Source organism: Rhinopithecus roxellana, chromosome 1, assembly GCF_007565055.1.
Source record: "Rhinopithecus roxellana isolate Shanxi Qingling chromosome 1, ASM756505v1, whole genome shotgun sequence".
Lineage (NCBI taxonomy): Eukaryota > Metazoa > Chordata > Mammalia > Primates > Cercopithecidae > Rhinopithecus > Rhinopithecus roxellana.
In genome coordinates, this window is record NC_044549.1 from 197,810,800 (window position 1) to 197,835,713 (window position 24,914).

At 37.0% G+C, this 24,914-nt stretch overlaps 1 protein-coding gene across 1 annotated transcript in view; it reads left to right on the forward strand.

Moving 5' to 3' along the window:
* Positions 1-449: 449 nt before the first annotated feature.
* Positions 450-24,914, forward strand: part of TOPAZ1 (testis and ovary specific PAZ domain containing 1) — a 92,827-nt gene continuing 68,362 nt past the window's right edge. Inside the window, exons 1-5 of the mRNA XM_010374345.2 lie at positions 450-954; positions 1,413-3,822; positions 13,479-13,540; positions 14,572-14,699; positions 21,094-21,158. Of these exons, the coding sequence (XP_010372647.2) occupies positions 618-954; positions 1,413-3,822; positions 13,479-13,540; positions 14,572-14,699; positions 21,094-21,158 (3,002 nt within the window). The 5' untranslated portion in view covers positions 450-617. The remainder of the gene's footprint in view (positions 955-1,412; positions 3,823-13,478; positions 13,541-14,571; positions 14,700-21,093; positions 21,159-24,914) is intronic.

The window sequence follows — 24,914 nt, forward strand, 5'->3', positions numbered from 1 at the left end:
AGGAGCAAGCTTGTGAGGATCGATGAGCTGGTTTGCCCATCTGAGTGTGAGGTGCCTGTGGAATATCCGGGTGAACTGAGTGTGAGGTGCCTGTGGAATATCCGGGTGAATATATCAGGAAGGCTTTTAGACAGGGGCTTCTGGGAGACTTGGTGTGGAGTTAGAAGCCACTGGCTGACAGTAGCCTTTGCAAGCAGCCAAGGAGTGAGGAGCAGCACCTGGGAGAATGAGCCCTGAACGGTTCCAGGAAGCTCGGCCTAGTGGAAGGGACAACGGAGGTCTGTGATGTGATGAGCCTCACTACAGTCCCTCGCAATGAAATCGGGCGCGGCCACTGCCTTCCTCCGGGCTCCGCGAGAGGCCCTCCGGAAAGATGTTGGCACGGAACTCGCGACTCTCCTGCCCGTTGGATCCCGAAGCACCAGTCGGGGCCCCAGACACTAGACCCCACTTCCGCTTAGGCGCCCCACTTCCGCTTCCGGCCCTGGGCTGTGGTGACTGGCGGTGTGGGGTGGGTCAGAGGGCAGTAGGTGCTTGGCGGGGGGAGCAGCCTTTGCGCCGCGGTGGGTTCCTGCGAGCTGGTGCAGAGGGACCCCGGCGGGCCGGCCCCGGGGCACATGCGACGACCTCCACCCCTGGGCCCCACGACGGCCTCAGGGCCTGAAGGCAAAGTGCGAAACCTGCGAAAGCGGCAGGCGCCAGGGCTAGGCGCGGCGGGAGGCTGCGGCCCTGAGGCTGGGGGGCGCTGGGAGAATAGGCAAAAGAGGAGAATGGTGGCCCGGGCCACCCCTGGGAGAGGCGAGGTGAAAAGTGACAAGTCGGTTGCGGCATCAGGGGCTGGAAAGGCCGCAAGGCGTCGGGTGGAGGGGCGCAGGGGCCAGGTGAGCCCGTCAGACCGGCGAGACTTGGAAGCAGCAAAGGAGGCTGAACTCCCCTTGCAAACGGAAAGACACAGTAAGAAAGAACCCACGATCACTTACCTTTAGCCTTTGCAACTCAGCGTGCTCCATCTTTGTTTTACTACTAGTCTTTAACTTGAACCTGCATGGTTATTTCTGATGCACATAGTTGACCAGGAGATGGAAAAAAATGGATTTCTTTAAAAGGGGTGTTCCCGTTAGGAGTCCTTGGTCAGAATTATGATAGGAGGAATTCCTACTTGTGGTCCATTTTGTCTAGTATGAGATGACGATGTTATACGCGTTATTCAGTTGCTTTAGAATTTATACAGATTTATATGTAATTCCTTAACAGAAATTAAGGCTTTCATTTAAAAACAAATGTGTATTTACATACAGCTCTTCAGGGAAATAAAAATGATAGCCTCACAATTTTTAATTTCAATGATATTGCATTTTCCTCCTCAATATAAAATCTTTTCTGATGTGTTTTGTTTTTTGTTTTTTGATCAGCCAAGGAAAAAAGAAAAGTTACTGAAGCCTCAAGTGATGATCCACAGCCAGGGTTTGACCTGGTAAGAAAGGAATCATTAACTAGTTCGGAATCTTTCCAAACAGTGGAGTGCTTGCGGTCTTTGGGTAAGGAAGGTATAGTAGAAGGTATTAAAAGAAGAATTCGAAATAAAAAACTTAAAAGCTTAGAAAACCCACGTCTCAAAATAACCGAAAATGAGGCTACACAAAATATTAAGGTTGAATTCCAAGATGAATTGTACAAGAATACTCCAAAATATTCTTGTAACATCTTGTCACCTGAAGTAGAAAATAATTCCATTTTTAAATTACGTGATTGCAATTGTTTTCCCCATTCCAAGGGTTGTAATGATGAAAACAACCTGCCATATGAGCCTGATGGTGGATGTATGCATGTAGCAGAAAATTTCTCAAAGAAAGAAAACCTTAGAAGTCTTGCAGAAAAGAGGGACACAAGTAGTATTCCTCAACTCTTACAAACTGAAGAAAATGTAATGGGAGTAAATAAGTTACTACCAGAAGAGAGTGATTTATACCAAAGTAAAATCAATGGCTTGCTTCCCTGCCTTCAACGTGAAAAAAATAAATATTCAATAGAGGAGAGCAGTGTTGGGCGAAAACCCAGGAAAAGGATGAAGTTGTCTGAAAAAGCGGATGAAACAGTTACTCAGATGAACTTCTCTAATGAGTATAACAAGTCTGAGTTGATGTTGCAAGAAAATCAAATGATTGCTGATGGTAAAGAAGCAGAGACTAAAAGTCCTTTAAATGTTTTGAGAAAAGTAAGCCATAATACAGTCTCTTTGATGGATCATTTATTAAGTGTCCCAGAAATGGTAGAAAAAGAAACAAGTTCTGAACATCATGTAAATGCTGTGTTTCAGAAAACCATCGAACCACTTTTGAAAGAAGAAACAGAGAATGCTTCAGAACCCTTAGGATATGAAAACATGGCGCTGAAAGAGGATTTTAAATCGAAAAGCTTCATAGGGAAATCACCTGAGTACAATATTGAAAGGAGATCTTCACGGGAAGACTTAAGAAGTGACTCTGAAGAATTGAAGTTAAGCTGTCAGAGAACAATACCTATGACTGGTAAAAGAACTTGGCCCTATTATTCATGTGCTAGAATATCTGCCTGGTGTTGGAAAAAGGCTTCCTTGCCAGAATCAAGTTACTTTCTTCCTGGGTCTCAGGAAAGTTGTAAGAAAGTTGATGTCCCTAAACACCAAACAAACGAGACCCACTTAACCGACTCCAAATTATTATTACAAAGTTCCTTAACAGAAACAAATACTGAATCTTCAAGTAAAGAAAAATTAGATTCTAATTTGAATTGTTTGTTTTCAGTTCCTGCAGTAGAACGTACTTTAATGGTTATAAAGGAACCTATAATCAAGGATGATAAAAAAATAAAATCAGAGGAACTGAGCAGAAGTGGGTCAGAGGTAATTTCTAACACTACTGAAGATACTCAATTAACCACTGAGACTCAAAGCTTAACAGGAAATAAAAAAAGAGATAGAGGAAATTTAACAAAACTTAATTTGACAGCAGCTTCCAAAGATGGTCAGGAAGCAAATAACTCTACAGGCAAAAGTATTCGTCGAAAAGCATGTGTTGCTAAACAAACATTTGTAGTTCCAGACTTGGTTAAAATATTGAACACAGGACGACTGACTAATTTTAAAATTCCTTTACTTAAGAATAAAACAAAAAAAAGAAAAGAAGTAAATGCCAAGTCATCAGAGAGAGAAGCTTACAGTCCTTTAGAACTTCTGGACAATTTATCTGGAGCAGATACAAGACAGAATAGGAGTAAAGAAAATGTCTCCATGACGATGTTAGGACCTCAAACTTTGAGCATACAAAATAGTGTAACTCCAGTGCAAGCTAGTTCTGACTCATTCTACAATAAGAATTCCTGTAGTATTTCTCCAAGCTTTACAAAGCACGGTAACAGTAGCAAACCATCTAATCACTTCTCTGAACCAGGCAATATTGTTTCTAATAAAGAAGTTACTTCTCTCACAGTTGAAAATAATGCTTTTTCTTGTGATCCTGGGTATGTAGAGAAAAGTCCTTCCTTCTGCTGTAATAAACAAACATTCCGACCAGTTTCCAGTGAAGTTAGGGGTAGAAAAATAACTAAGAATTTTTCAGAAGTAGGATTTCCAGATATTCTTAAAGCATATGAAGATGACGTCCTCTTAATTGATGTAATTCAAGATGACCCAGACCTCTTTGGAGTCTCCAATGAAGGGGAGCCCTCATTTACTTCAGAGGTCCCCAGGATAAGCCAAGAGCCCAATGTTCCTGGAGAGCACCAATCAACAGACTCCAAGTATGTGGAAATTCCAGTAAAAAAAGAACCAAGTGATGACTTAAGGTATGCATGTTCAAGTATGCCTTTTAGTGCAGATTGTTGGGGGTTAGAAAAGCAGTCTCTACTCTTAGGTTTCACTAATGTATTCAGTGATATTGAAGCTCCATTATTTTTTAACCCAGTTATTTATTAAATGTAATATACCATTATTACTGCTGATACCTGGAAATGTCATTATGATAAAACTTAGAGTCAAAATAATGAATTATGTGTCTCTTGGAAGATAGAAAAGATTAGCTCTTCAGAATTTATGGTTCATAGAGTGGCCTTTTGTTTGTTTGTTTTTTGTTTTTTTGGAGTCTCGCTCTGTCACCCAGGCTGGAGTGCAGTGGCGCAATCTTGGCTCACTGCAAGCTCCGCCTCCCAGGTTCATGCCATGAAATCCCCGTGTCAGCCACGATGGTCTCTATCTCCTGGCCTTGTGATCCACCCGCCTCAGCCTCCCAAAGTGCTGGGATTACAGGCATGAGCCACCGCAACCCGCCCATAGAGTGGCTTTTTAAATGATGGAGATTGCTTCTTTCAAAAGTCAATTAAGTTTATTTTCAAATGTTCTTTAATTATTATAAATATGCAGATAAACTTTTATTTCAGCCAGGTTACTTATTAATATCAGTGCTATCTATTTTAATCCATTTTCTATACCCTCCTTATTCGATAAAAAGTTCATTTTTCAGGGGACAGAGAAGCCTTGGAAATTTTTGTTTGAAGTAATTAGGGTTTGAAAGTAGAGTCAAAAGTTAAACTGATTTTCAGAGATAAACAGTATAGAATTTCTTCATAGTTTTACTTTTAAGGCAGTGGTTATAAATGATGATTTTTCCCTCAAATAGGACTAGTTTGCCCAATGCAACTTTAAATGGGGCCAAGTAGTAACGTTCATGCTCAGGAACTTAATCTATTCTGCTTGGCCCCAAATTGATTTAATGTTATGTCATATTTTACTTAATTTTATAATTTCTGGAGCTGTTGTTTATATAATACCTGAATATCATAGTATTTTGTGAACAGACTAAAAGAAAAATGAAAACACTTTTCATTAAGATTCAGTGGTGCATGACTTAAGTTTCTTTGCCATTTATTTTCTGTTACCTTTGTGGTATCATACTCTTCTTGATGGTCTTATTGTTACAAGAACTTGAAACTTATTGACAAATATAATGCTTTCTGTGTGCCAAATGGAGAACCAAGAGTTTTATTGATTTTTTTAACCATGTAATGAGGTAGCATGGTAACCTGTCTGTTTTGAAGATGGAAAAAAATGAAGATAAATTTGTCACTTACCCAAGATCACACTCCTGGTAACAGAATCTGGATTTGAACCTAGGCCTATCTTACTCTAAACCTAGCGATTAAGAGCTTCGTCTCTGTAGTCTGATTTTTGAATCTTCTTGTTACCACATAACAACTATGTGACCTTTTAGGCAAATTATTTCATCTTTCTGTAAAAAGGGAAAGTACTTGCCTCAGGGTTGTGAGGATTAAATTAAATAATGAATAGAGAAGGTTTTGGCATTTTTAACTGTTACACCATCCTTCCTTGGAGGAATACAAAGGAAAATCAGAGTAAATTCTGCATTCAAGAGCAAACATCTCTGTTGACTGATAAGATGTTGACAGTGAGCTAAGCCAAATTTAGAAAGAGATAAATGTTGTGAATTAAAGTGCAGGACGTTTGTTCTGTATTCTTTTTTTAAACAATAATGGCTGATTTTAAAACGTGATACATGTTAATTAAAGTAAAAATGGTGTTGGGGGGAAATTCCACCACCCAAGTAACAAATTAATTGCCATTTGTATGCATCATTCCAGACATTTATCTATACATATAAATGGATATAATACTAGAAAAAATTGGATCATGCCATTTTTTAGTAAAAACACTAAAGATAATTTCATTTACACTTAACCAGAAGAGGCAGGGAAATGAAAGTGGAATGAAATGGATTGCTGAATTAATATACTTTACCACAAGAAATTAGTTTCTTGAAGTTCTCAAGTTAATGAGGAAAATTATTTAAAAGTTGTGAGTTTTAGCTTCACTTATAAAAATTGCTTTCCAACTGTAGACAGCAGTGTTTGCTTTCTTCATATAAAAGATGAACATACTTGTACACACTTTTTCTCCTAATATTGCCTACCCCACTTTTTTGTTTAAAGTTTATTTTGTATTACTAAGCCTTGTGCCATGTGCATTCCTTCAATAACCTGAACTCCAAAGATTCTCACTATTAGTTTTCCATTTAAATTGATTCAGTCCCTACCACCAGTCCTTTTTACTTTCCTCTAATCTTGACTATTTTTTTTTTTTTTTTTTTTTTTTTTTTGAGAGGGAGTCTTGCTCTGTCGCCCAGGCTGGAGTGCAGTGGCGGATCTCGGCTCAGTGCAACCTATACCTCCCAGGTTCAAGCAATTCTCCTGCCTTGGCTTCCTGAGTAGCAGGGATTACAGGCACATGCCACCACTCCTGGCTAATTTTTTTTGTATTTTTAGTAGACGGGGTTTCACCATGTTGGCCAGGCTGGTCTCCAGCTCCTCACCTCAAGTGATCCACCCGCCTCGGCCTCCCAAAGTGCTGGGATTAGAGGCGTGAGCCACTGTGCCTGGCCTAATCTTGACTATTTTGATTCATCACCTAGTTGGCTAGATTTCAGAGTAATGAAATTTTTTTAAGAAGAGTTCATAATTACTGTGTTCCCTAAAATCTTGGGTGCATGAGAATTATTTGTCTAAGAGCAGGTTGTCTGTGTGTAAAATTCTTAGTTTACGTATTTCCCCCTCACAGCTATGTAGACGTTGCTGTCCTGCTTTCTGGCATTATGTGTTGTAGTAAAAAACTTTGAGGCCAAACTAATACTCCCACTGCTCCACTTTAAACTGCCTTTATTGTTTCTTCTTGTTTTCCACCTTGGGAATGGTAATTACATATCAGTTTTTCCTGAGACAAGGTTAGCCATTTTGGTTTGCAGTATCAGGTGTTTATTTCAGATAGCTTTTTTGTTACTATCTTTGAACTTCATTTTTCTTCACTTCAAAAGCATCAGTTATACTTTTATTGGCTCTTCTTTGCCTTTTATCTACCTCTAAAGTTTCTGTTTTTAAGCAAACTTGAACATTTTCTCAGTATTATTTTAATATTTTTATATTTATTCTGCACTGGAAATACTAGTTTTGTAGTCATCCACAGTGCTAGGATAAACCTTAACAGGGAAAAATGAAGACCTGATAACCAGAGAATCTATCAGTAGTTGCACAGAAACTCGTTAATGGTTCTGGAACTAAATGAAGCTTAAAATCTATTTCGAATTTCAGCTATGTCCCTTTTACCAGCCAGTTGCTAGTTCATATGCTCCCTTTTCTCCCTTCTAAGACACTGAGAGGCTGAAGCCTGCTAGAATGAATTTTTATTTTACAGGAATAAAAGTAGAAGATGAAAGGGCAAGGCCCATATATTGTGAGAAACTCTGCACTGCCCCTTTTGGTAAAACAAGTAGACAAACCTGAGCTGACTTAATCACTGGGGAAAATATTCTCAGACCAGATTGGGGAGAATTTGTAAGGTGTCTAAGTCATGATAGAATGCTTATTTGTTTTTAGTCTCCACAGTGGGGAAAGTCCATGTTAAAATCTAAAACATTAGAAGCATACTAGAACTCATTCACTAAATCTTGAACTGATGAGCTTGGAAATGTGTAATGGCTGAAATTGGTAAAATGTTTGAAATAGGCTGTATCATTGGAAATGATCTGAGAATGTCTGTAATAGTCAGTGCTGGACAGTTAATCTGTACTAGAACATAGGATTATTATATGCTGAAATATCAGTTAAATGATACTATACGGTGGATTGTTGAGATTTTAAGTGTCTGCCAAAAATTCAGGGGAATTGCTATATAGCTAGGGAGGAGGGGGGAGGAGTGAGGGACTAATGTGTTTTAAACAAAAGTATGTAAACTGAAGTACTAAGAGTAGTAGGAGTTTAGAAAACAGAAGAATGAAAGATACCTTGGAAAAGCAAAAATTTGTATTGATCCTTGAAGTTTGGATTTGTTTAGATTGACAAAGGAGAAGAAGAAAAGAAGTTTGGTAGGGAAGGAGAAATAATGAAGAGTATGTGGGCAGAAAGGTAAAAGTACATGTAAACATGATTGTGTACGGAAGGTTAAAGGTTTTCCTGACTCCATCAGGCAGAGGTGGAAATCCCTTATGCATTCCCATAGCACCTTATGCTACCTTAGTTGTGGCATTGATTTCATGGTGGTATAATTTAATCTCTCACTTGCTAAACTGTTGGATTTCGTGAGGGTGGGAAATGTCGATGTCTTATTTACTTTTGTTTGCAAGTCCAGTCCCTCATATATTGAGATGGGAAGGAGAATTAAGGTTTCAATTCCTATTTGAGAATATTGCAGGCCATTTCTGAAGTGCTTGAATTAGATTACATATAAATGGAGACAGTAAATCGTTTCTTTCTTAAGCAAGTAGACATTGAACAATAGTGGGAAATAAGATTTTAAAAGTAGGGTGATGCTAGATTAAGGAGGTTGAAAAGTTAGGCACAAAAACTTGAATTCTGTATGGAATTGATGTTGGTAATCAGTGGGGATCAGTTATTTACCACCTTCACAACTTGGTCTCAAATCCATAGGCAGCCATTGTAGATTCTGGAGCCAGTAAATAATAAAGTTCTGAGGGATAAATATCTGGTACCAATGCACAGAAAATAAAAGCCTACCACTTTTGCCCAGGCATTTGATTCTCATTAGACCCATGTCTAGCCTGGATCTATGCTGGGCAAATTATATCCTGTCTCAAGTAACTTACTTTCTCAGAGTCTGACTTAATCCCAGTTTGTTCCCCAAGAGAGGACTTCTAGAGTAGAGTAGTCTTATTACCAATTTTACCATCAAATGACAAAAAAAAAAAAGGTTTCCACCAAAAATAAAGATCTTTTTTCTCTCCCTTATATATTGAGATTCATTGTCTTTTAAGAAACTTAATTTTCTTCATTGTCCCATTGCGCTGAATATCTAATATGCTCTAACTTTACTGCAAAATGTTATTAAATTTTTATAAAAATTAAATTTTTACTAAATTTTAATCGTAAGAACTAATATTTAATGTCTACCCTATGCTAGATACATTACTTATTTTATTTAGTGAAACAATTCTGAGATTGAAACTCACCCTATTTTTATACTTAAATCAAAGTGATTAACTTTCTAAAGGACCCAGCTTGCAAGTATCAGAGCTGACATCTGAACTCAAGGCAGCCTGCTCCAAAGTCTGTCCCTGCTCTGCAAAACAGCATGCTGGAAGAGCGACATTTTGGTTCTTCCTATATATTAAATTCAATTACTCTGAAAACTACTGCAGAACATTATTTTACTTGAGGTCCCTTTCCTCTCATCTCTGCTTCCTCTTTAAAGTGCAGGTGGAGACTATTAAGAAACATTATTCTGAGTTTTTTTCTTTTCTCTTTCAGGCCACGTAAACTATTCTTTGTCTTTGCTGGAATAAACAGTATTGTACCTGATTGAGCATTTGTAATATCAGGAGACCTAACAGTACAGTGTGGCATCAGGCTAGGGAACCTCTGCCTTGAGGAATTGGATACTATAATATTTCTCTGCTTAGGGAGGGCCACTACTACTTGCATAATATGTGCCCCAGTAAATTTGTAGCAGTTCTATCCAGAAACAGAATATGGGTATTTGTAAGTAAATGAATACTGACCACAATTAGCATCTCAAAAGGAGGCAGTGACATTCTGATTTTTTTTTTTTTTCTTTGAGAGAGAGAGAGGGTCTTGCTTTGTTGCCAGGCTGGAGTGCAGTGATGCCATCATGGCTCACTGCAACCTCTACCTGCCAGGCTCAAATGATCCTCACACCTCAGCCTTCCAAGTAGCTGGGGCTACAGGTGCATGCCACCACACCTGGCTAATGTTTTTCTCTTTTTGTAGAGACTAAGTCTCACTGTGTTGCCCAACCTGGTATTGAATTCCTGGATTCAAGCAATCCTCCCACATCAGTCTCCCAAATTGTAGGGATTACAGGTGTGAGCCACTATGCTAAACCCTAAACTTTTTCCTTGGGCAATAGTTTTCAGACTTTTTCTGATAGTAATTATTCTAAAGCAATCATCTTCCAGCCATTTTGCCAATTACCCTCAATAAAGATCTGTTTTATATTACAATCTGGTACATATTTATAAATATATGAAATTATAGGTTTATGAAAACAATTATTTTCCTTGCTACAACTGATATAGTCTTATATTTCATATTCAATTTCATTAAAAAATTTCTTGGTTGTGACCCACTGAATAGATTTCATTATCCACATGAAAAGTGCTCTGGTAGAGAATAAGCTTGATGTAATCTGTATGGCTCTTCAGAGTTGGCTTAAACCTGTTTTACTCTGTCCTCTCCTTTTTACTCAGATCTTCTCTTTGCTTATCTGTATCTCTGTAGCCTCATCCAAATCTCTTTTATCTCCTTTTGTTGTTCTTCCCTTCATTTTTCCCTTTTTCATTTTACCAATTCAGAACTGTAACTACACCAATGCAAAACTGTAAAATATTTGTGTAAATTACAATTTTGCTCACTTTGTGATTTTTTTTTACCTCAGTGAATTTAACTTTTTGTCTCTCAAATTCCAGACAAAAATAAACTGTTTCTTACGAGAGTTTGCATGTGTAATTTTACCTTCCTTGTAAGTTAGCTATTTTCATAGTAAAAAGTTTCCCACATCTATATACATTATACTAGCAGTATTATAAATACTATCTTAATACTTGGAAATTAAACTAATATACTTGCTGTACCTATTTATGAATGGAACTTTCAGGATAATTAGAGGCCAAGGAAGCATCCCTCAGTTTTCTATTGAGTCACTTAATTCTGTTCATGTTATTACCTCAATATCTCTCATGGCTGTTCCTTCCTCTCAGTTCTCTCTATGTTCTTATTTTTCTCCTAGATTATTGTAATGAGCTCCTGGTTAATCTTCCTAAACTCTCTTAATATATCTTTTGTCATAGTGATATTCTAAATAGAAATTGATCTGCCAGTAACTGTTGAGAGTGTTGAGAGTGTTTCACTGGCTTTCAGCCACCTGGGGATAGTCTGAATTGCTTGGCATGGCTTTTTAAGGCTCTTTGTGGATCTGCATCCACTCCCTCTTTGGCAACTATGGTATTGGAGGGAGGAAAGTGGGGTGAAAGGCTAATGAAAGATAAGCATAGCAAGCAGCTTACTGTTTCTACAATGCACCATGTACTTTAGGCCTTTTGCATATGTTTATCTGAAAGTCCCTTTCTTTGCATTCTGTTATCCATCAAATCACATCTGAGATATTATTCCAGGGATTTGTTCCAGTAGGTCTCTTGGCACACATCTCAGTATATTATGTCTGCTTGTATGTGAGCCTCACCTTGTACTGGAATTTTTAGAAAGGGGAGCGGCATCTTCATTTGGGTCTCCTTAGCGTAGAATATGTTAGGTGCTGCATGTGTAGAGAACAACTAGACATATATAAGCCTTGTCCTCACAGTGCTTTTAGGGAGGCAAATAAGCATGTACCATAAAATGATAGGAGAAGTGCAAGATGTTAAACACCCCCTTGTGAAAGTGGCATTTAAAATGATCACTGAAGGATAAGTAGGGATTAGCTAATTGTTGAGGAAAACTGAGACACCAAAATAATGTCCCATGGCTTGGTGTTCAAATAGCAAGAAATGAAGCTACAGAATATACAAAAGCTGTCATGAAGGGCTGTGAGAGTAAAATGACCATAGAATTTACCTTCTGGATTGCAAAGCTTTTGAGGACATGAGGAGCTGTTAATATGCCAGGACAACAGGCGTAAACAGACCTTCCTAGGCAAACTAGAATTTATGGTGAGTGTGAAGTTTATGCTAAGCATATAGGAATTCATGGAAAGACTTCTAAATAAGAGAGATGATTTGATCACATTTACTTTTAAAAATAATTATAGCTCTGGTGTGAAGGATAAACTGGCAGGGACCTATTGTAATAAGCCGAAAGAATGTGGTGACTTTACACAGAAGTGGGAGTGAATTTGAGGGAGGTTTAAGAAGTGAATATTGATTCATCAGATGAGGGTGAGGCAGAGGGAGGTGTTAAGGTTGATACCTGGTTTCTCTTTTATCTCATTACCATCCATGGCATTACCATACTATCTCCTATGGCATTACCGTACCATCTTTTGCATGGGAGAAGAACATTACCATCCATCTCCCATGCAAAAGAGCTGCATTGGGGAGGTCAGATTTAGACATTTTAAGTTGAAGAGGCCTTTGAGATACTGAGATGGAAATATTCTAGTAGATAGCTAGATATGAATCTAGAAAGGTCTGGGTTAGAGAAAGATTTGCATTTGTGTATGTTTTCTGTTTGTATTATTTCCCCGTCCTTTAAACTATACTGATTGTTTCTAGGGTTTATGTTGGGAAAAACTACTTTGTTTTCCAAACTTCAAAGAATGGTAAATACAAAATGTTTTGTTTAGTTTTCCTCTTTCTTGGCTAGGAAGTAATTCTGAACCAGTGAGCAGTCTGAAGGATATGCTTATCCACTTGTTAAATGAACAAATGGTGGGATTATGAGTGTTTATTTTATTCTGTGTACTTTTGTATGTTTTAAATTTTTGTCTAAGTGATTAAAAATGGAATAGTGTTTGGCCATTTGTATTTGAGTGGCTTCTATAAATGTAGTTTTCATCTGTTGGGCCTATGATGTTGGCTTTAAGGACATCTTATCTCATTTAATCCTCACAATACCTTGTGTTTAGTGGTATTCTCATTTTACAGATATGATTAAACTTAGAGAAGTTAAGTAGTTTTGCCACAGTTTATACAGCAAGTGGCAGAACAGTGTTTGAACCCAGACTGGTCTAACTCTGTTCTACATAATCTTTAGACTCTAAGTTGTCTTTAGGGACTACCAAAAAAAAACTAAGCTGCTTTCAAGCTGTCTTCCTTTGACATTGACCATATGACATACATATACATGCTTAAGAGTAGAAATTGGCCAGGCACGGTGACTCACACCTGTAATCCCAGCACTTTGGGTGGCCAGGGCCAGTTGATCACCTGAAGTCAGTAGTTTGAGACTAGCCTGACCAACATGGCGAAACACCATCGCTACTAAAAATACAAAATTAGCTGGGCGTGCATGCCTGTAATCCCAGCTACTCAGGAGACTAAGGCAGTAGAATCACTTGAACTCACGAGGCAGAGGTTGCAGTGAGCCAAGATTGCGCCATTGCACTCCAGCCTGGGCAACAAGAGCAAAACTCCGTCTCAAAAAAAAAAAAAGAGTAAACACTATCTTGTATTGATGTAATACTTTTTTGAGTTTTACATGCTTTGTATATGTTGTCAAGCTCTCAGTAACAAAGTTTGAGTGGCAGCACCCCCTAACAGTTGAGGCATATGTGATTAAAGAGCCAAACAAAGAATCCACACAGGTGCACTGGGTTCTGAGTCTCGTTATAGTAAGTACTCTGCCCTGGAGGACTTGAGCTGATGTTCACCAGAAGCTAAAGTGACTATTATATAATGTTTAGAGATAATGTTTAGATGGTTCTGCTTAGAATCTGTTACAATGTTTAAGCTCTGTTTGCTTTATAGTAGAGAACTTCCTGTACTGGACTGTGGATCTATAAAGCCAGACATCTGTGCTTCCAACTCAGCAGGTAAAAGTTGACATTTTCAGAATATGCACTATTGAAGCATCTCTTTATATCTCCATGCAGGCCTAGTCAAGATGAATTATTAGAACAGGAAACTTTTCATTTTAGGGTCTGTTGACCATATGTTTTATAGTTTGTCAATTTTCCTGTTTTAATTGACTGTTTGGAAGATCACATTGAGATATTTTCTGTTTGATTATTTAATAAATAACTTTGTTAGGCTTTATCTACAAAAGATAGGTAACTAACCTCAGCAGTGTTTGTCATCTTATTTTGAAATTGAAATATGTATTTTAGCTTTATCACATTTTAAATCTCAGTTGCTTAAAAAAATTTTATAGTTGGCCGGGGGCAGTGGCTCATGCCTATAATCACAGCATTTTGGGAGGCTGAGGCAGGTGGATCACGAGGTCAGGAGATCGAGATCATCTTCACTAACATGGTGAAACCCCATCTCTACTAAAAGTATAAAAAATTAGCCGAGGTTGGTGGTGGGCACCTGTAGTCCCAGCTACTCAGGAGGCTGAGGCAGCAGAATGATGTGAACCCGGGAGGCAGAGCTTGCAGTGAGCCGAGATCGCGCCACTGCACTCCAACCTGGCCAACAGTGCAAAACTCTGTCTCAAAAAAATGTATATATAGTTAACAGATAGTCAGCACTTCAAATACCTGAATCTTTATTTCACAGGGCATAACTTAGTATGAAAGTTAATTTTACTTTGACTTTCAAATTTTACAAGTATATTTAAAATATATTTTATTTTATAAGTATATTTAAAATAAGTATATTTAAAATTAAAAATTCTTAAGATGATCAAGAAAAATTCTTAAATATCTGTTTCTTTTTATATAATATAATGGAGTTATTTTAATAAGAGGAATTATTGCATAATTCGCTGAAAACTCTGCTTCATATTTGTCACATTAAACCTTAAAAGAACCTCTGAATTCTAAGTCATTTTTTACAACAGCCTTTGAATAACTCAGTTATTTTGTCTTTAAAGTTTCTATAGTTGAATATTATTTCTTTTCAGCAAGTGAAATAAAACATGATCCCAAAGATACAAACACTTCCTTAGGAGAAGCTGCTAATGAGACCTCTGAAAATGAAACACTGGGAGACTTCAGTGAACAAATAAAAGGTTCAGACTTGGATGAAAAGGTACTAGGGGATCTTTTGCATGTGTTTATTTCTTGGTCTTAGATAGTGGTAATGCATAAATCCATCTTAACAGTGCTATCGGGTGGCAAGTATAACTCCCTTTATTGAATAAAAGAATCAAGTTGCTCTAGCCATGGGATGTATCCCTTGATATTTGGTGTAAGCATAGTATAAAAAATATTTTCCTTGCCTGGGAAAATGGGATGTACTGTTTAATTACATACTGTAGTTAGCTTTTTAGTATCTGAAGTTTGCCACAAACCTATGAAAGTCTTTCTAAATAAAATATCACATATTTTTCTGCCTCAGAAAACACTAAATACTGAAAATTGTTTGATCTTCCTTAATTTTCAGGTAGCATAGTACTTGAGGGCCATGCTTCCTAGTATGAGATGATTTCTTTGTTTTGTTTGAGGGAAGGGGGATTATATATTTATCCTTCTAATACCATGGTAGGCTTCAAAGTACTAACCCTTTACAAAATATGAGACTTAGTAATATTTGCTCTTAAGATGTCTGGCCCCCAAATTTGGGAATTAACAAACTTGTTTTCATCTCTCTCTTACATTTTAGGAACACTACAGGGTAAATAGATTGACTTATGGGACATATGCCTGGCCTACTGCTTTTCTGCTCTTATAAATGGCTGGCTGTAAATTTTTAGAAATGCTTCTTTATTGATCTTTTACTTCCCACTACATGTGTATGTGTGTACAAGTATGTATGTATGTACAAGTGCATACATGTATAGTGAGAAATAAAAGATCAATATGCCAGGTGCAGTGACTTGGGCCTGTTATCCCAGCACTTTAGGAGGCTGAGGTGAGAGGACTACTTGAGGCCAGGAATTTGAGACCAGCTTGAGCAACATAGTGTGAGACCCTGTCTCTACAAAAAAAAAAATTTTTTTTTTTTTTAATTAGCCAGGCGTGCTGGCATCCACCTGTAGTCACAGCTACTTGGCGGGGTGGAGGTGGGAGGATAGCTTGAGCCTGGGAGGTCAAGTCTGCAGTGAGTCATGTTCGGGCCACTGCACTCCAGCCTGGGCAACAAAGCAAGACCTGTCTCAAAGAAGAAAAGGTAGGGGCGCGCGCGTGTGTGTGTGTGCGCGCGCGTATCTATTATATACGTGTGTGTTTGTGTGTGAATGAGTCTTTTCCAGAGGCCTTTTCTTGTCTTCTGTGTATCACTTGTCAATTTTTAGGTTTACCATAGTAGTAATTACTTTATGAGTCTACTGTTGGGCTCCTGATAAAGTACTAGTGTACTTTTTTTAACTTTTTATTTTGAAATAGAGATTCACAGGAAGTTACAAAGGTAGTTCAGAGGACCCATGTTGCCTTCACCTAGTTTTCCCCTACATCTTACATCTTAAAGTATAAGAAGCAGGAATTTGATATTGATAAAATATGTTTGTGTAGCTCAGTGTATTTTATCAAATATGCAGATTTATGTGACCACCTCTGCAGTCAAAGAACTATAACATCACCACAAAGATCTCCCTTATGCTACCTCTTAATAGTCATACCTCTCTCCCTCCCCCAATAATTTCTATAGTTTTAGCATTTTACAATGTAGATTCATAAGAGATTGGCTAGAGGATTATTAATTGATAATTCTAAAAACAAAACCAGCTTCAGTTTTACTGATTTTTTTTCTTTTCTTTTTTTTTTTTTTTTTTTTTGAGATGGAGTCTTGCTCATCATCCAGGCTGGAGTGCAGTGGCGGGATCTCGGCTCACTGCAAGCTCCGCCTCCCGGGTTCATGCCATTCTCCTGTCTCAGCCTCCCGAGTAGCTGGGACTACAGGCGCCTGCCAACGCGCCCGGCTAATTTTTTTGTATTTTTAGCAGAAACGGGGTTTCACCATGTTAGACAAGATGGTCTCGATCTCCTGACCTTGTGATCCGCCCGCCTCGGCCTCCCAAAGTGCTGGGATTACAGGTGTGAGCCACCGCGCCCGGCCTGATTTTTTTTTTCTATGTTGCTTTTTTGTTTTCAGTTTTTTCACTAATTTCTGCTCTGGTTATTTCCTCCTTCTACTTACTTCGGATTAATTTGTTGTTCTTTTTGTAGCTTCCTAAAGTTGCAGCCAAGGTCATTGATTTATTATTTTCTTAATTATTTTCTAATAGAGACATTTAGTGCTATATATTTATCCATAAATACTGTTTCAGCAGCATCCCACTTTTTGTTGAGATAAATTGTGGATTCACCTGCGTTATAAGAAATAATACATAGATATCTATGTACCCTTTACCTAGTTTCTCCCAATTGTAATATATTGCACAACCACAGTACAATATCACAACCAGAATATTGGCATTAATACAGTCAAGATATTACAGACCATTTCCATCACCACAAGGATCCCTCATGTTGCCCTTTGATAGTGCACACCTACTTTCTTCTCTCTTTCCTCCATCGCCCATTCCTTAATCCTGGACAACCACATATCTGTTCTGCATTTCTATAATTCGGTCATTTCAAGAATATTATATAAATTGAATCATACAGTATGTAACCTCTTCGGATTGGTTTCTTTTTTTTTTTTTTTCCCCACCTGGCATAATCCTGTGGATATTAAACCAAATCATTGCATATATCGATAGTTCATTCATTTTTACTGTTTAGTAATACTCCATGGTATGAGTGTACCATAGTTTGTTTAGCTATTTGCTCATTGATGGATATCTAGTTTGGGACTGTTACAGGATAAAGCTGCTATCTATAAATATTCATGTATAGGTTTTTGTGTATCTATGTGTTTTAATTTCTCTGGAATAAATGGGCTGTAACTGCTGAACTGTATGGTAGTCGCATGTTAGGTTTTAATTTGGGTGAACTCATCCTCCAGATTACTCCCCTGCGGTTGGAGTCAGTTGAAATGTTTGTTCAGTTCTTTGAGTCTTAGCTGGGCTCTTTGGAATCCACGTTACATACATATTGTTCAGAGATCAGCTAGAGATTTGGGCCAAGTTATAAGTAGATTTGGGGACTTTGTCTGTTAAACTTTCTCCCAGATTCCTAGCCTCACTTTCCAGTTTCTGATTTTACCCCAAACTCTGTTCTTCTGGTTCTTTGTTAGTAGGGCAAATTATTGTCCTCCCCAAGTGGTTCCAACTAGGGCCTGCCCTTGGGTATACAGCCATAAAAACAAGACAGTTACCCAGTGGCATTCCATCTTTCTGAGTGTAGACTTCCCTCTAGGTTCTGCCTGCTTTTCATATCTCTCCAGGGTTTTCAGGTAGTTTAAAAATATTTTATCCAGGGTTTATGGTTGTTATCTGCAGAAGAGTTACCCCAATAGGAGATTCTCTGCCATTTCTCAAAGTACACCCATTGTGAATTATTTTGAATTTCATCCAGATGGTAGCATACTGTTCTTTACCTTGCTTGAGATGTTTTTCCTTTCAATGTATGTAATGATGTCTTGTTTTTATAGTTGTATAATTACCTACTATATGAATATACTCTAACAAGTCCCACTACTGATGGACACTTGGTTTGTTTCCATTTTTTTGCTATTTAAATATTGCTGCATTATGCATCCTTGAGCATAAGGCATTTTGCATATGTGCAAGCATTTTTGGATTAATTCCTAGAAGTGGAGTTGTCAAATTGTCCTTCATAGAGATTGCTTTGATTTATACTTTCAACAACATTGTGTGAGAGTGCCATTTTCTCCCCACACACTAATTCATTATTAATTTTTTGTCCATCTGCCTATTTTTATAAATGACTTTGTTTTAGTTTTAATATGCATTTCTCTTATGAGCCTAGTTAAACATCTTTAGAAGCCATTTATATTGTTTTCTATGAACTTACTGTTTATGTCCTAGTATGGTTTGGCTGTGGTCCCACCCAAAATCTCGTCTTGAATCCACATAATCCCCACAATCCCTGCATGTCAAGGGAGAGACCAGGTGGAGGTAATTGAATCATAGGGGCAGTTCCCCCCTTGCTATTTTGTGATAGTGAGTTCTCATGAAATCTGATGGTTTTATTAGCATTTGGTAGTTCTTCCTGCATTCATTCTCCTTCCTGCCACCTTGTGAAGAAGGTGCCTTGCTTCCTCTTCACCTTGTGTAAGTTTCCTGAGGCCTCCCCAAACCATGCTGAACTGCGAGTCAGTTAAAACCTCTTTCCTTTATAAATTACCCAGTCTTGGGCAGTTCTTTATAGTAGCATAAAAATGGACTAATACATGCCCACTTGCCCATTTTCTTCTGGATTTGATCTTTTTACTTGTAGGAACGTTTCATGATATAAACTTATCTGTTCTTTGTCATATGTGGCTATACCTTTTCCTGGATTTCATTTGTTTTGACTTAGTTTAGGAGCTTTTCACCTTGTAAAAGCCTTTTATTTTTATTTAATCAAATATGTCAGTTTTCTTTCATAATAGGAGTTACAAGTCAGATTTAGAGAAACCCTTCCCCATCTCAACATTTAAAATTTTCTCCCATATTTTCTTTTAGGTTTTTTTGGTGTTATTTATTATGTTTAAATTTTTTATCAAACTAAAATTTATCTTAGGAGAAGGAATATAGAAACAATGTAACTTTTCCTTGTTTTAGCAGATGGCATTTTGTACTCTTTATTCTCTTAACATATGAAAATATTTAAAATATTTGTAGTCAAACCTATTGATATCTTCATAGTTTCTACCTTTGGTGTCATGCTTAGGCTTTCCAAACCCTCCCGATTATATACTCATTTATATATTTGATTTGTTTTGCTCTTTTATTTTATTTTCTACTTTTAGAATTTATTTTTAATTTAATGAAATCTTTAATGAACCCAAAAGGTATTTTGGCATATGGTGAGTTGGGAGCACACTTATTTTCCATCCAATTAACTAGCCAGTTGTTCTACCATTTATTGAATCATTTCCTCCTAAATTTCAAGTGCCATATTGAGTATTTTCAAAGTTTTATGTATAGATCTGTTTCTTTTCTTTTGTTTCATTGATTGCTAGTCCTTACACCAATAGCAAACCATCAATTTTTTGAAAAATAGTAAGTAAAATATTAAATAGTAAAATATTTTTTGGTGGTTCTCTCATGTATTTTTTTAAAGAGTGCTTTAAACTCACATTGTAGTTTTTTTAATGTATAAATTAATTTGGGGAGAACCAACATCTTTAACTCTAGTATTCTCATTCGGGAACATGGTAGGTCCTTCAGTTTGTTATATTTTATGTTTCTCAGTTGATTTTTGTAGTTTTCTAAGATTTCTAGGTTGTCTTCCAAGGCTTTTATAGCTTTGGGTTTTAACATTTAAGTTTTTAACCCATCTCGGGTTGATTTTTGCATATGGTAAAAGAATGGTCCAGTTTCAGTCTTCTGCATAGCCAGTTAACCAGCACCATTTATTGAATAGAGAGTCCTCTCCCCATTGCTTGTTTTTGTCAGCTTTGTCGAAGGTCAGATGGTTGTAGGTGTGCAGCCTTATTCCTGTGCTGTCTATTCAGTTCTATTAGTCCGTGTATCTGTTTTTGTACCAGTACCATGCAGTTTTGGTTATTGTAGCCCTGTAGTATAGTTCGAAGTCAGTAACATGATGCGTCCAGCTTTGTTCTTTTTGCTTAGGATTGCCTTGTCTATTCGCACTCCTTTTGAGTTTCATATGAATTTTAAAATAGTTTTTTCTAGTTCTGTGAAGAATGTCATTGATAGTTTAATAGGAATAACATTGAATCCATAAATTACTTTGGGCAGTATGGCCATTTTAATGATATTGCTCCTTCCTATCCATGATCATGGAAAGTTTTTCCATTAGTTGATGTCCTCTCTGATTTCTTTGAGCAGTGTTTTGTAATTCTCATCATAGAGATCTTTCACTTTCCTGGTTAGCTGTATTCCTAGGTATTTTATTCTTTTAGTGGATGACTGTTTTTTCAAAAGTTTAGTATTTGAACATGTATAACCTTCTTATGACTGGAAAATCATGATTTCAAAACAGCTACTTGTGAAATGTAAGTATAGTTATATTTAAAACACATTTAAATATTTCTTATGAAAAATAAATTTTATGTTCATAAATACCACTTTAAAATAACTCAAAGCTCAAGCTTTTTTTCTGAATAAAAAGAAACTCAACTTTAGTTTTACCTAATGATTTGAAATAGCGACTTGGGTAATTAAAGGTGATATCAAAACCTGGACAAGTATTTTGACTTTTATTAATTTTTCTCTTAAGCAGCAGTGGAAATTTTAAAGTCAGGATTCAGTATTTTAAATTATGTAGAATAGAATTGTTTTTAGGGATTGGCCATAAACTAGTTGTTTAATTAACATCGACTACATTATAATAAATCCAGTAATCCTCATAGCTTAGTGTGTAATACAGAGACATTCACTTGTTCTTATTTAACCATAATCTCTTCACAGCATAGATTTACAGACAAAGTGATTACCAAAGAAGAAAAAGAAAATGTTTATGAAGTTTGCAAAAGGTCTGTAACATAATTCTTAACTACATAACTTAAAATAGTCACTCATCTAATTTGTATCTTGAGTATGTTTTTTATTCTCTGCTGTTTATATGCTTGGGCTATATGCCATTAGCCATATATACGTATACTTTAATTAATGTGTCAGATGTACTCAGGTGTAAGGGGTATTGTAAATTACCTTAAAGCTGTCACTAAGTTTTTTCAGCCATTAAAATATTTTTTGAGGAAAGATAAGGAGTAGTGATAAAAAGAAAAAATGATGTATGTTTGACTTTTATGAAGATAAGAGTGGCTGAAATCAGACTCACATTGCCGTTTGCAAGGATCTTACATGGATGCAGTGATTCATATGGAGAGTTATATAGCACACTCTCTGGAACATATAAAACCCCATTTAGAGTTGGAGGACACCTTAAAGATCATCTGATCCATCCTCCACCACCCTCATTTTGCATTTGAGGCAAGGCTCATCCAGGTCAGGTGATGGATATATTTGAGGCCTTTAATGTTAAGGCAGTAATTTTCAAAGTGTGATCCTTGGAGAAGCATAATCATGCATGAACCTGTCAGAAATTGAAATTATTGGGTCCCATCTCAGACCTACTGAATCAAACTTTGGCGATGGGCCTATCAATCTGTTTTTAACAAGACTACCAGCTGATTTTGATGCATGCTCAAGTTTGAGAACTACTGTGTTAAGGGAAAGGCTAGATTGGAATTAGAATTAGATTGGCATAGAAGGTTTAGTACAGTTCATGACCATTTGAAGATACTAAAGAAAAAGGAAGATACTTTATCTTCCTTTTGATCATCTGATCAAAACTAAAAGATAGATAATCTCTTCCATCTGTAGAAATTCATAATTTCCATTTCTTTATGTTGTCGCTTTTGTTTTATTTGGCATAGAAGGTTTAGTACAGTTCATGACCATTTGAAGATACTAAAGAAAAAGGAAGATACTAAAGAAAAAGCAACAAGGTTAACTTTTTTTTTCTATTGAAATCATTTTGCTTACAAACTAAGATAGTGTAACTGCAGCCTGCAAAGGTTTATCAACTTGACTCTATCATAGCGATCACCAGTGTGACATTGATCAGTTAAGTCATCACATCACCATGGGCTTCAGTCATCTGATCAAAACTAAAAGATAGATAATCTCTTCCATCTGTAGAAATTCATAATTTCCATTTCTTTATGTTGTCGCTTTTGTTTTATTTGCGAGGGACATACTGATAATACATATAAGTGACATCCCAAGTTGGGGAGATAAATGAAGATCTTTATTTTGTGTGAAAATCTTAAATTCTGTCAATGCTACTAAATTTCAACTGTTGTAAATATGGGTCCCTCTTCTTACTACTTTTACTCTCCTCTGGCCCAGAAAACACAAGCTGAAAAAACTTATTAGAATTATTTTTAAGGTAAACATTATAGTATCTGAATGTTAGTGTAAACCTTTCTCCTAAAAAGTAAATGCATTTGTATTTACTAATCAGCTCTGAAGTACTTCTTTCCCTCCCCTTGCTTAAGTTATTTTTCTAGAGAAGTAGTGTCCAAATTAAATTTTTGTAAAATTGGTTATGTAGGATCTCACATATTAGAATACAATTAAAGCTGTTTAAATCAGTCACCCTGAAACTATAACATTTTTAATACCTTTTCCCCAGAGAAAGCTCTCAAAGACCTTTATAGGCTTATTGTATATACTTTTCTTGAAGAATAGTTTGTAATTCATTTAATTACATTATCAGAATAATTTAATGACCTCTTCCGGATTAAAACACTAACCTAACTCCTCCTCAGACCTTTTGTTTGGCATGGTCAAAAATATTTTGCTCTAATCTTAATCACACCACCCCATTCCTTCCTCTACTCCAACCACTTAAGAAGTGCTGGTTTTCTAGTTAAGAAGGCAGGAACAACCTATTGGAGATGTTAAATAATTGTAATATATACAGTTATACCTTGGAGGTATTGCAGGTTTGAGTTCAGACTACTGCTGTAAAGCAAATATTGCAATAAAATGAGTCATATGAATTTTTTTTGTTTCCCAGTGCATAGAAAGGTTATGCTTACACTATAGTCTATTAAGTGTGCAATAGCATTATGTCTTTAAAAAAAATGTACACACCTTCATTTAAAAATACTTTATTGCCAAAAAGTTCTTACATCATCTGAGCCTTCAGTGAGTCATAATTGCCTGGATGTTGATGGCTGCTTACTGAATAGGGTGGTTGAAGATTGGAGTGAAGGTTGAAGGTTGAGGTGGCTGTGGCAGTTTCTTAAAATAAGACAATAATGCAGTTTGCTGCATCAGTTGACAGTTCTTTTCATAAAAGATTTCTCTGTGGTATGTGATGTTGTTTGATAGCATTTTACCAACAATAGAACTTCTTTCAAATTCGGATTCAATCCTCTCAAACTCTACCTCTGCTTTATCAGCTAGTTTGTGTGATATTCTGAGTCCTTTGCCACTTAAACAATGTTCATGGCTTCTTCATCAGTAGTAGATTTCATCTCAAGAAACCACTTTCTTTGCTCATCCATAAGAAGCAACTCTTCATCTGTTCAAGTTTTATCATGAGATTGCAGCAATTCAGTTACAACTTTAGGCTCTACTGCTAGTTCTAGTTTTCTTGCTGTGTCCTCCACATTTGCAGTGACTTCTACCACTAAAGTATTTAAACCCTGAAAATCATCTATGAGGGTTGGAATCAACTTCCTCCAGACTGCTAATGTTGATATGTTGACCTCCTCTTTTAAATCACAAATGTTTTTAATGGCCCCTAGAATGGTGAGCTCTTTCTAGGTTTTCAGTTTACTTTGCCAAGATCCATCAGAGAAATCACTATCCATGGCAGATAGAGCCTAATTAAATGTATTTCTTAAATAATAAGACTTGAAAGTCAAAACTGCTTCTTGATTCATAGATTGCAGAATAGATGTTGTGTTAGCAGGCATAAAAACAACATTCAGGCTGAGCGTGGTGGCTCACGCCTGTAATCCCAGCACTTTGGGAGGCCAAGGTGGGTGGATCACGAGGTCAGGAGTTCAGCACCAGCCTGGCCAAGATGGTGAAACCTGGCCTCTACTAAAAATACCAAAATTAGCCAGGCGTGGTGGCAGGCGCTTACAATCCTAGCTACTGAGGAGGCTGAGGCAGAGAATTGCTTGAACCCAGGAGGCGGAGGTTGCAGTGAGCTGAGATCATGCCACTGCACTCCAGCCTGGGCAACAGAGCAAGACTCCTTCTCAAAAAACAAACAAAAAAACACAATATTCATCTCCTTGAGCATGTCTAGCAGAGTTCTTGGGTGACAAAATACATTGTCAATGAGCAGTGATATTTTGAAAGGAATCTTTTTTGAGCAAGAGATCTCAACAGTAGACTTAAAATATTCAGTAAACCATGCTTTAAACAGATGTGCTGTTGTACAGGCTTTGATGTTTCATTTATAGAGCACAGAAAGAATAGATTTAGCATAATTCTTAAGGGCCCTATGATTTTTGAAATGGTTAAAGTTGCCAGCTGCATTATCCCTTAACAGGAGAAAGCCAGTCTATTTGTTGAATCTTTGAAGCCAGGCATTAACTTTTCTTTAGCTATGAAAGTCCTAGATGGTATCTTCTTCCAGTATAAGGCAGTTTTGTCTATGTTGAAAATCAGTTTGTTGTAGCTTCCTTCATCCGTTATCTTAGCTTGATCTTCTGGATAACTTGCTGCAACTTTTCCATTAGCATTTCCTGTTTGACCTT